We start from the raw sequence: 11,994 nt of genomic DNA on the forward strand, positions 1-11,994 counted from the left end.
ACAGATGTAGGAACAGGAATTGTCCACTTTTAAAAACTCTACATTTCAACCCTCCACTATTAGAATCCACTGAATTGCGGCGTATCAAAGGCTATTTTCTGTTTCTTCCCGTTTGATGCTCCAAATGAATTTCCATCATTTCTCCATCATCTATGGCCCTGGCTCTCCTGAAAAGTCTCTGGGCACAAATCATATGGGCAGGTTTTTGACCTGCAATTAAAATACCCGAGCACGAGCCCCTCCCTATGCCGTGCCCCCCCACCCCTCCCCGTGTGGTTCAGTCGTCACTGCCTGACAGTGTCTCATGCTGTGCTGAGAGCAGCGGGGCGGGCGCTCCCAGATCCTGTTCTGTTGGTGAGGAGCTGCCTGGTTCACAGCAGAGGGGGCACATGCAATCGGTGTTGGGGGCGTGCTGCTGAGCACCCGCAGGGTCAGGGGGTTATAAGGGAACTGTGTTGAGCCTGTTGAAGATGGCCTGTCTTCCCAGGCCCACCCTGGCGTCTGCCTGTGGTAGTCCCCCTCGGAATGCACAGAGGAGACCGAAGAGGGCCGTTCACTTCCCAGGTAGGCCTGCCCAGGGATGGGAGATTTTGATTTCCTACTGTTTGACTTGCTAATCAGCTTTGGTTTGCAAACGCCTCCTGAATGAGGTGATGGGTCCCCTTCCTCTCTCCGTGTCTCACTACTGGTCACAACTGCCGTGCTGGCGCCACCAGGCACTACTCCCACAGTCTGCGACAGGACCACTCCGTGCTCCTCTACTTTGTCATCAAAGCTCCCCATGAGTGCCTTCCTGATAATGTCTTCTAGACCAAGATTACTGGCAGGATCAGCAAAAGAATGGCCTCGAGAGCTAACTGAGCCTGATGTGGTAACCGCTGGCAGATTAAAGATCTCAGTTCCTGGCTGAGCTGCTGCCATATCAGAGTCACCTCCACCAGAGGAGTTCAACTTACGAAAAAATCTCCTGCTTCTTTGATTGAACCATGGGTGATGTGTTTTCAAGCTTGGTGAAGAATGAAGGCAAGTAGCTAACACTGCCTGGTGAGCGGGAATCACTCCTCTGCTCCGAAGGCTCAGCTCCCCGCTGAGACAAGAGCAGCATGCTTTCCTGCTTCTCCTGCACAACTGGAACCTGGGTGGGGAGATGGGCTCGTAGGGCTCTGAGAGACGTGACTCCTCTCTGGGGATTTTCCAGGCCTGCTTCCCCGGGATTTATCCACAAGATTTTCTGGAGAAACTCTGGAACCTGGTCTCTGATGGTGAACAGACTGAGATTGGGACTCGGGGCTGTAACGACTTGATGTTTTAGTCCTCACAGGTGTTGACAGCAAAGCAGAGGGTGAATTTTGGAATGTAGAAGTGGGAGGTTGCGGGGGAGTCTGCGAGGGAACTTGATTTCTAGCAAAATCCTGTGTGATAATTTGACAGATGTGATCGGCAAGTGTGATGAGCCGATGGGTCCTGGGCACTTGTCCCATCCCCTCTGCCTGTGAGGAAGGGGGCAGCTGCTGCTGTGGAGATGGTGACTCCTGCTGTGGTCGATAGTGATGTAATGGTCCTTCATACTGTCTGCCTGGATCGTTTTCGGCTTGATTTGCCTTAACAATCTCTGGCTGATAGGCCTGCAGTTTTTCCTGGGGCGGTGCAGGTGAGCTGGCAGGACTTATGACCTCAATAGCATCGCTAGTTGTTTCATACCTGTGAGAAGACATCTCTTTTGTTTTGGACACATCCATCTGGGGTGCAGAAGCTGCAGCGTCCACAAGAGCAGCCAGGGCGTCCGCAGCAGTGTTGTAGCGGGAGGCTGGCAGGCCTTGGCTTATGGAAGGGCCCCCAGCGGGCAGTGGCATGATTCGTAGCTGAGCAGTTGGGTCCAAAGGTGTGATTACGCTGGTTCCATTGGTTCCCTGGAAAACACTGGGTCTCTGCTGCAACATGGTCTCCTGAGCTCTTACTGACGGGGACGGGGAGCGAGCGTATCCGTGACTGCCAGGCCGGCCGGGCTGCTCTGAGCCTGGACGCAGGTAGAGGTCGGAGGAGGCTGCCGCGATGCGCTCCCGCTCTCGTTCCCGTTCCCGCTCTTTCTCCCTCTCCCTCTCCCTCTCCCTCTCCCGCTCCCCGCTCCCGCTCAGCACTTGCGGCTGCAGCAAGGTGTGTTGGGTGTTTGATTGTTTTTTTATGGATGAATAATTTCTGTTTGCATACATGTCATGTTTCTTTATTCATTGATCCATCAATGAACATTTCAATTAATTTCATATCTTTTTGGCAATTGTGAATGAAGTTGCAATGAACAAGAGAAAGCAAGTATCTCTCTGATTAAATTTATTTTATATATTTATATATATATATATATATATACACACACACACACACACACCTGAAATGGGATAACTGGGTTATATGATAAATCTACTTTGTTTTTTAAAGAATTTTTATAACGTTCTCTACAATGGCTGTAAGACCTTGCATCCCCATCAACAGTGTATAAATATTCCTTTTTCTCCACATTCCACCTGAGTTTGTGATTTTTTTCTTTTTTTGATAATGACCAATTGAGCTAGAGTGAGATCATATCTCATTTAAAAATATTTAAAGAATTCTTTATTTATCTAAATTCTTTATTTATCTAAAAGACAGCGATCTTCCTTCTGTTGGTTCACTCCCCAAATGGCCACATTAGCCAGGACTGAGCCAAGCCAAAGCTGGGAGCCAGGAGCCTTATCCGAGTCTCCCACATGTCTGGCAGGGGCCCAAGTACTTGTGCTACCTTCGTCTGCTTGTCCCAGACCATTCACAAGGAGCTAGATCAGAAGTGGAGCAGCCATACAGGAACCGGAGGCTATATGGGATGCCAGTGTTTTAGGCAGCAGCTTTACATACTACAACACAACATGGACCACCAAAATAAATTTTTATTTAGGGACAGGAGTTGTGGTGCAGCAGTTTAATTCATCACTTGAGACATCTGCATCCCATATTGCAGGCCAAGTTGGAGTCCTGAATACACTGCTTCCTACCCAGCTTCTTGTTAATATTCCTGAGAAGGTAGAAGAAGATGCTCCAAGTACTTCAGTTCTTGCAACCCATGTGGGAGACCTGGATGGAGTTCCTGTTCTTGGCTTCAGCCTAGCTGTTGTGGCCATTTGGAAAGTGAACTTCTAAAATTTTTGAAAGTTATTTATTTTTTGTGGAAGGCAGAGGGACAAAGAGATATTCCTTCTACTGATTCAATCCCCAAAACTTTTAAACAGCAAAGACTGGCTAAGGCCAAAGCCAGGAGCCCATAGGATCTCCCATTCAAATGCTTTGAATGAAAATGATATCTCATTGTGGTTTTAATTTATATTTCCCTGAAGTCTAGTGCTACTATAATCATCATTCCATGTATTTGTTCACTGTTTGCATTTCTTCTGGGAATTGTTTGTTCTTTTTGCCCATTTCTTTATTGGATTGTTTGGTTTCAGTTGAGTTGTTATAGTTCCTCCTATATCATGGTTATAAATATCCTTTTGCAGATTCATAGTTTATAAATATTTTCTCGCGTTCTGTCAGTTGTATTTTCATTCTGTTGGTTGTTTCTTTTGCTGTACTAAAACTAAACATTTTAGTTTGCCATAATCCCATTTATCAACTTTGGCTTTGTGGAACGTGCTTTTGTCATCTTATCCAAATATCATTTCCAATGTCTAGAAGTATTTCCCCTATGTTTCTCCTAGTAGTTTCATGGTTTGAAGCCTTAAATATACAAATATGACTCATTTTGACTTGGTTTTTGCACAGAGTGAGATAGGAGTCAAGAGTCCATCTTCCGTACATGACTATCCAGTTTTCCCAGGACCATTTTTGGAAGACTGTCCTCTTTATGTATACAGTTTTGGCATCTTTGTCGAAGATTAGTGGACTGTAGATGTTGGATCAGTTCCTGAAATCTGTGCATTGTTCAATTGGCTATAACTCTGCCTACTTATTGGTATCATACGATAGGTGCTGCATGTCTTGAAATCTGATAGTTGGCTGCCTCCAGCTGTATTCTTTTTCTTAAGACAGCTCTTGCTATGTGCTTACATATGAATTTTAACATTGTTTTGTCTAATTTTATGAAAAATGTTATAGATATTTTTATTAGTGATTGCATTAAATCCAAAATCACATGGCCAATAGGGCCATTTTGTTAATACTAATACTTCTGATCCATGGACGTGGGTTTCTTTCTTTTTTTCATGTGTTTTATTGATCTTATAATTTCTTTCTTAGTGAATTGGTTATTGATATATATAAATATATAAAAATATTAATATATAAATATATAAATATATGATTATATATGATATATGATATATAAAATATAAATATATATATATAAAGGCTGCTGAGTTTTGCATGTTGATTTTTGTACTCCACAGATTTATTGAGTTTTTTTATTCCAGTAGTTTTTTAGTAGTGTCTTCAGGTTTATGCCTATATAGGACCACATCTGAAAACATGAATATTTGACTTCCTCCTTTTCTGTTTACACATCTTTTATTTCTTTCTCTTGCTTGATGGCTCTGACTAAAGCTTCCAGTGTTACATTGTATAAGAGTGGTGAGAGTAGATACCCTTTTCTTAGGAAAATGTTTCAGCTTTTCCCCATTCAACCTGATGTTGTTTGTAGGTTTGTCAGATACAGCCATTGTTATGTTGAATATGTGCTTTTCCACCTAATGTATTCGACTTTTGGTTTAATCATGAATGAATGCTGAATTTTATTGAATGTTTCTTCCTCTGTATCTTGTGATCATACGTTTTTTATCCTTCATTCTGTTGATGTGATGTATTACATTTATGAATCTGTGTATGTTGAAACGTCCCTACATATCTGAGACAAATCCAACTTGATCATCATAAATGATCTTTTGAAGAATGTGTTACATTTGCTGGTATTTCACATCTCTGTCCAACAGGGATATTGGTTTCCAGCTTGCTTGTTTGCTTGCTTGCTTCATTCATTCTGTCCTCATCTGGTTTTAGAATCAAAGTGAAGCTAGTCTAAGACAGTGAGATTAAAAGGGTTCCCTGATTTTCCAATTTTTGGAATAGTTTGAAAATTGGTGTTAGTTTTTCTCTAATTATTCAGCAGTGAAGTCATCTGGTCTTGGATTTTCTTTGTTGGAAGACATTTGATTACTGAGTCAATCTTAATTTTCATTATTGATGTGTACAGATTTTCTGTGTCTTCATGATTTAATCTTAGTAAGTTATATGTATTTAGAAACTTATTCATTTCTTCTAGGTTTTCCAATTTGTTGGCATATAGTTATTCATAATATTCCCTAATGACCTATTACACTTCATTGGAATCAGTTGTAATATTTCCATTTTCATTCTGATTTTATTTATTAGAGAGTATTTCTTAGTTTAGCTAAAGGTTTGCCAATTTTATGTTTTGAAAATAAAACAGCTCTTCTATTGACCTTTTCTATTGTTTTAGTCTCTATTTATTTCTGTTTTGATTTTGAAATTTTTGCCTTCTACTTTGAGTTTGATGTTTTTCTTTCTTATTTTTTTAGGTTTTTGAGTGGAATTGTTAGTGGTTTATTTTATATCTTCTTTTTTAAAAAATACTTATTTATTTATTTGAAAGAGCTACACAGAGAAGGGGGGGGGGGGTCTTCCATCCTCTGGGTCGTGCCCACATTGGCCACAATGGCTGGAGGTGCGCCCATCCGAAGCCAGGAGCCAGGAGCTTTCTTGGGGTTTCCCATACGGGTGCGGGCCATCTTCTACTGCTTTCTCAGGCCATAGCAGAGAGCTGGATTGGAATTGGAACAGCCAGGACTCGACCTGGTGCCCATATGGGATACTGGTAGGCACTGCAGGCAGCAGCTTTACTTGCTATGCCACAGTGCTGGCCTCTTATTTTATATTTTCTTACTTCTTTTAGGCACTAACTGCTGTAAGCTTTCCTCTTAGTATGGCTTTTGATATGCCTAATAAAATTGGGTTTTTTTACATTCATTAGTCTCAAATAATTTTTAAATATAATTTTTGATCTTTGGCTCATTATTCATTCAAAAGGATATTGTTCAAGCTCCTTATATTCATATAGCATTTAGAGTTTCTCTCTTTTTTTATTTATTTTTTTGACAGGCAGAGTGGACAGTGAGAGAGAGAGAGAGAAAGGTCCGAAGCCAGGAGCCAGGTGCTTCTCCTGGTCTCCCATGGGCTGCAGGGCCCAACTGCTTGGGCCATCCTCCACTGCACTCCCGGGCCATAGCAGAGGGCTAGCCTGGAAAAGGGGCAACCGGGACAGAATCCGGCGCCCCGACCAGGACTGGAACCCAGTGTGCTGGCGCCACAAGCGGAGGATTAGCCTATTGAGCTGTGGCGCCGGTCTAGAGTTTCTCTTGTTGATTTCTCCTTTGTTCCATTGTGTTCAGAAAATAATACAGTATATTATTTTCATGTACTTGAATTTATTGAGACATGTGGCCTAATAAATGATTTTATCTAGAGAATGTTCTGTGTGTTGATGAAAACAATGGATGGAACATTCTGTAAATGTTGGGGCCATATTTGGTATACAATCTAGGGTACTTCTGATGTTTCTTTGTTAGGCTTTTGTCTGAACCATCTATTCTTTCCTGAATGTGAGGTGCTTATGTCTCTCCCTATTATTGTACTAGAATTTTACTCTAAATGTAGATCTAGTAATGTTTTTATAAAATTGGGTGCACTGGCATTAGGTACATAGATACTTCCAATTGCCATGCTTTCTTGCTGAACTGATATAATGAGTTGATGTTTATACAATGGCTTTCTTTGTCTTTTTTTCTAACTTCCTCCTTACAGTGTGTTTGATGTATGTATAGCCACTCCTACTTGGTTTCCTTACAACAGAATATCTTTTTCTATCTTCTCACTTTCATTATGTGTGTGGCCTTACTGGTAAAGTAAGTTTCTTACAGGCAGAATATGATTGGGTATCAATATTTGCTCCATCAACCAGATTGTATTTTTTTAAAAGATTTTTATTTATTTTATTTAAGAGTTACACAGAGAGAGAAGAGGCAGAGAGAGAGAGAGAGAGAGAGAGAGAGGTTTTCCATCCACTGGTCCACTCCCCAATTGGCCACAACTGCTGGAGCTGCGCCAATCCAAAGCCAGGAGCCAGGAGCTTCTTCCAGATCTCCCAAAGGTGCAAGGGCCCAAGCACTTGGGCCATCTACTGCTTTCCCAGGCCATAGCAGAGAGCTAGATCAGAAGTAGAGCAGCTGGCCGGCGCCATGACTCAATAGGTTAATCCTCCACCTACGGGGCCGGCACACCAGGTTCTACTCCCGGTTGGGGCGCCAGATTCTGTCCCAGTTGACCCTCTTCCAGGCCAGCTCTCTGCTGTGGCCCAGGAGTGCAGTGGAGGATGGCCCAAGTGCTTGGGCCCTGCACCTCATGGGAGACCAGGAGAAGCACCTGACTCCTGGCTTCGGATCAGCATGGTGCACCGGCCACAGCGGCCATTGGAGGGTGAACCAACGGCAAAGGAAGACCTTTCTCTCTGTCTCTCTCTCTCACTGTCTACTCTGCCTGTAAAAAAAAAAAAAAAAAAAAAAAAAAAAAAAAGTAGAGCAGCTGGGACTAGAACCGGCGCCCATATGGGATACTTTCACTGCAGGCAGCAGCTTTACCCACTACACCACAGCGCTGGCCCCCAGTTTGTATCTTAATTAGGGAATTTAATCCATTTACATTCAAGGATATTATTGGTGAGTAATGATTTAATCTTTGAGTTTTGAAAATTTCTTCTCTTTGTTTTGAGTTTTCTTCTCTTTGTTCCATTTCTAGTGGGTTTTCCTGATGTTTGTTATCTTTCTTTTGCTTTTGTATGTAGGACTCCCTTAAGCATCTTTTTGTAAGGCTGCTTTGGTAATGATGAATTCATTTAGCTTTTGCCCATCTTTGAAAGTCTTTATTTTTCATTCACTTATGAAATATATCTTTAGTGTGTAAAGTATTCTTGGTTCTCAGTATTTGTTTTTTTTTCTTTATTATTTAAAAAATATTTATTTATTTGAAAGGTAAATTTACAGAGAGTGGGAAGAAACAGAGAGAGAGAGATCCTCCACCCACTGGCTCATTTCCCCAAACAGCTACAACAGCCAGGGCTGTGCCAGGATGAAGCCAGGAGTCAAGAGCTTCTTTCAGGTCTCCCATGTGGGTGCAGTGGCCCTGGGACTTGGGCCATCTTTCACTACTTTCCCAGGTACATTAGGGAGCTGGATCAGAAGTGGAGTGGCCAACTGGTGCCCATCGGGAATGCTGGCACTGCAGGCCATGGCTTAACCCACTGCACCACAGGGCTAGCCCTGTTTTTTTTGTTTTTTTTTTTTTGTTTTGTTTTGTTTTTTTCAAAACTTGGAATATATTGTCCCATCCCCTCTGGCATGTAAGCTTTATGTTGAAAAATTATTCAGCTAATGTAATGAAGGCTTCCTTACATGTGACTGGACTTTTCTCTTGGGAATTTCAGAATTCTTTTCTTGTGTTGTACTTTTGAGTGTTTGATTGTAAAATATTATGGTGGTATTTTTTCTGGTCATATATATTTGGAGTCCTATGGACTCCTGTCCTTGAATATCCACATTGTTCTCCAGATTGGGGAAGTTTTTAGTTGTTAGTCATCAAACAATTTTTCCAAGCTTCTCTTTCTCTCTCTTCACCCTCAAGGAGCCCTACAATTCAGTGTTTTTGTTCATGTAATGGTATCCCCAAAAGTCTTAGAAACCATCTTCACTTTTTTATTATCTTTTTTTTTTCTTTGTCTGATAGGGATATTTTAAAGGTCTTGGCTTCAAGTTCAGATAATCTTTCTTCCTTTCTTCTGCTTGATTTAGTCTGTGAGGTTTTTCATCTGTGCTTTTGTATGGCTTATTGAGTTCTTTCTTAAGACTTCTGTTAAGTTATTTTTCAAGATTTTTCTTTACAGATTTTCATACTCATACCATGCATCATTTTCCTGATTTCATCCAACTGTCTCTATTCTCTTGCATCACTTGGAACGTCCTTATAGTCATTCTTTTGAATTCCTTATCAGGAATTTCCTCATTCTCTACTTGTTTGGCGCCTGTTACTAAAGCATTATCATGTTCCTTTGGGGGCATAGTACTGCTTTGCTTTTTCATACATTTTTGCATCTCTATGTTGATATTTACACATCTTGGGGATTAATTTTTCTATCATTTTTAACAAGTATTTTGTGTGGTACAAGGTTTTTTTTTTTTTTTTTCTGAGGATATATCTTCAGGTGTCAGCTTGATGGACTATTTTAGATCTATTTCCAGTTGGAGAATGGTACAGTCACTCTTTACCTTCATCTACAGATAATGATAGCAACTGTAGTTGGTGTGTTAGATGCTCCTCTAAGACCTCTGATGAGTGAATGAGTCTCATGGTCTTAGAGATGCCAGCCCTCATTTTGCTGCAGTTGGGGTTGTGATAACACCATCCCAGAGTACTAGGTGTGGTCTCCCAGGTATCCACATTGGGAAGGGCCTGATTGGGTTGAGGTAGCACAAGCCCAAAATCCAACAGGGACACATGAATCCCCTCATTGCTAGCCCCAGGTTTTATGCAGTATCTTGTTACCCATCTATCTTTTCTTGCCACACAGTTACTCTCTACGTGTTATAATGTTTGGAGTGAGAAAGAATGGAGTAGTCCTGTAGTCACATATGCCACAATGCTTAATCATACAGAAAGCCCACAACTTGGCCCCAGCACAGTATCAGATACAACCAAGGCCTTCCTCCTATGGGCTAACTGGTACTGAGGTGAATGGGCTTGTACCCCTAAGTCCACTGCAATCAATCATGTCAATCATCCTGCTGACCAGGATGTAAATTAAATTGACTGGGATCATAGGTTTCCATGTAGACTGGGGTGGGTCCTGGAGCTCTGTCCACAGGACCTGGTCTGAGAATGGTGACTGTTAGTGTCTGCCCAATGACAGATTTGCCAAATCTAAGATGAAGTCCTGTGCGCACTTCAGTGCTCAACTCCCTAGTGGCTGGTGTCTTGCTCCTTGGTATCTATCCACAGTTGGGGCAAGGGTAGTCAAGGAAACCCCTAAGCTGCCCATGCTAACACTGAGGTGGGTTGCAACTAAGTCTCAGAGTACAGGGCACTGCCTGGATATGCACTTATGGATACACACCAAGAACATGAGACAGTAAGGCCTTCATCTGTCAGAATGCAGGTCTCCAAGTGATGCTGGGCAGATCTACAACCTGTATGAGCACTGGTCAGGGGATATAGGCTTTGGGGATTATCAGGTGCTAAGCCTTAGCCTCTGAGTTTCAGAGCTTCTAACTCTGCTCCCCAGCAGCTGGAGTCTTGCTCTGCTGTCTGCTGGAAGTTGGAGGAAGGTTGGCTGAGGCTGTCTGTTGGCCACCCAGGCTGATGCTCAGTTGAAGCACACCTGAATCTCACAATCACTGGACCCTATGGATTGTAGGCCAGCAAGATGTGCTGTCTTTGATAAAGGTAAACTGAGTCAATCTGACCAGTGCAGATTTCCACCTGGTGCCTGGTTATATGTAGAGGCTGTGGGCTGTGAGCGTTTCTCTGGTTACAGAGGCTTTTTGGATTAATTGGTGCTGAGTCTCACCACATCTTGTCACTGAGCTTCAACGCAAAGCCCTAACTTCACTTTCTTACCCAATTCTCCATTGGCTGGAGTCTTCCACTGTCTGCAGGAGGTTGGGGGAGGAGTGGTGAAGGTGGTCACCTGCTCAAAGGCTCAGTGCATAGTTACTGGCCTGGGGGCAGAGGTGGTAAGGCCCTAGCTGACTCTAGGTTTTACCCTGGCAGACCTGGTACTGGGTTTCAAGTCTAAGGTCTGGACTTCATTGTCTCTCCCTTCCCCAAGGAGGAATTCTCTCTCCAGGCTGAGCTACTTGGAGCTGGCAGAGGGGTGAGATGGCAGTTCTCCTTCCTGGTTTCCTCTTGAGTGTGTGTGTGTGTGTGTGTGTTGGCTCTTGTGACCATGACTTGAATCTATGTGAACAGCTCTTAAAATTACTGTCTGTGTGTGGAGATACTTGCTTAATCCCCTTACTCAACCAACACACCATCTTGCTCTGCCTCCTGGGTTTCATTTTAAAAATGGAATGCTGAATTGATGTGAATCAAATCAATGACACAGATGACTGTACCATATATTTTTCCTAGAAAAAGAGCAGATTTGTGAAATTTGACAGTGAATACTCTAGCCAGGCCAATAAGTACTCAACAAATGGAAGATAAATTGAAAGAAAATTGAGATCCTGAGCTCTCTGACAGGGTATTATTCATCAGAAATTTTGGATATTACTGATTTAAATTAATTTAGATCATATTATCAAATCCATTGAGGCCATTTCCGGTTTTAGATGAAGAAAATTATATATCTAGTTCAGTAGTTCTCAACCCCATTAGGGTTAAAAAGCTTTAGATGATTGATGAAATAATACTATTAGGAAACAATACTTCTATATATAGAAAATATTTGGTACACAATTTCAGGAATTTTACAGATCCATGAATATCACCTTTGGATTCCAAGATAAAAATACTGGTTATCTCAAAATTTGGAGTTTATACAGTACAGAGGGAAAAATACCTAAAATATATAAAGAAGTCTATTCTATTTAATCTTTCCCATCATGCTAAAGATGCTCCACTGTTGTAGTCTACATCAAGGAAAACTGTAAAAAGTTTAAAATGAAACATTATTTGTGCCTAATAAACATATATCCAAGAAAATTTTGGTAAATTTTATTTCTTAGATTTAGCTAATCTGTAAAGAATGATCACATTAAATTTAATCATTATCTACTTAGTTACAAGTGGGCAATACAGTATTTCCTTCTCTTTCAAATGCTAAGAATCTCCAATCTGAATTCATGACTAAAAAATTGTCAGACAGAGAATATAAGACATGATTAGCAGAATACTATTGTATATTAAGTGGTC

General features: G+C 41.6%; 1 protein-coding gene across 1 annotated transcript; it reads right to left on the minus strand.

Annotated features, from left to right (window-relative positions):
- Positions 1-277: 277 nt before the first annotated feature.
- LOC133775031 (nuclear receptor corepressor 1-like) lies at positions 278-4,679 on the minus strand. The gene is given in 6 exon segments (XM_062213133.1): positions 278-333; positions 336-960; positions 962-1,137; positions 1,140-1,169; positions 1,172-2,144; positions 4,605-4,679. Coding segments are annotated over 6 exon segments (1,935 nt in total).
- Positions 4,680-11,994: the final 7,315 nt, after the last annotated feature.

This window comes from Lepus europaeus, chromosome 16 (genome assembly GCF_033115175.1).
Source record: "Lepus europaeus isolate LE1 chromosome 16, mLepTim1.pri, whole genome shotgun sequence".
Taxonomy (NCBI): Eukaryota; Metazoa; Chordata; class Mammalia; order Lagomorpha; family Leporidae; genus Lepus; species Lepus europaeus.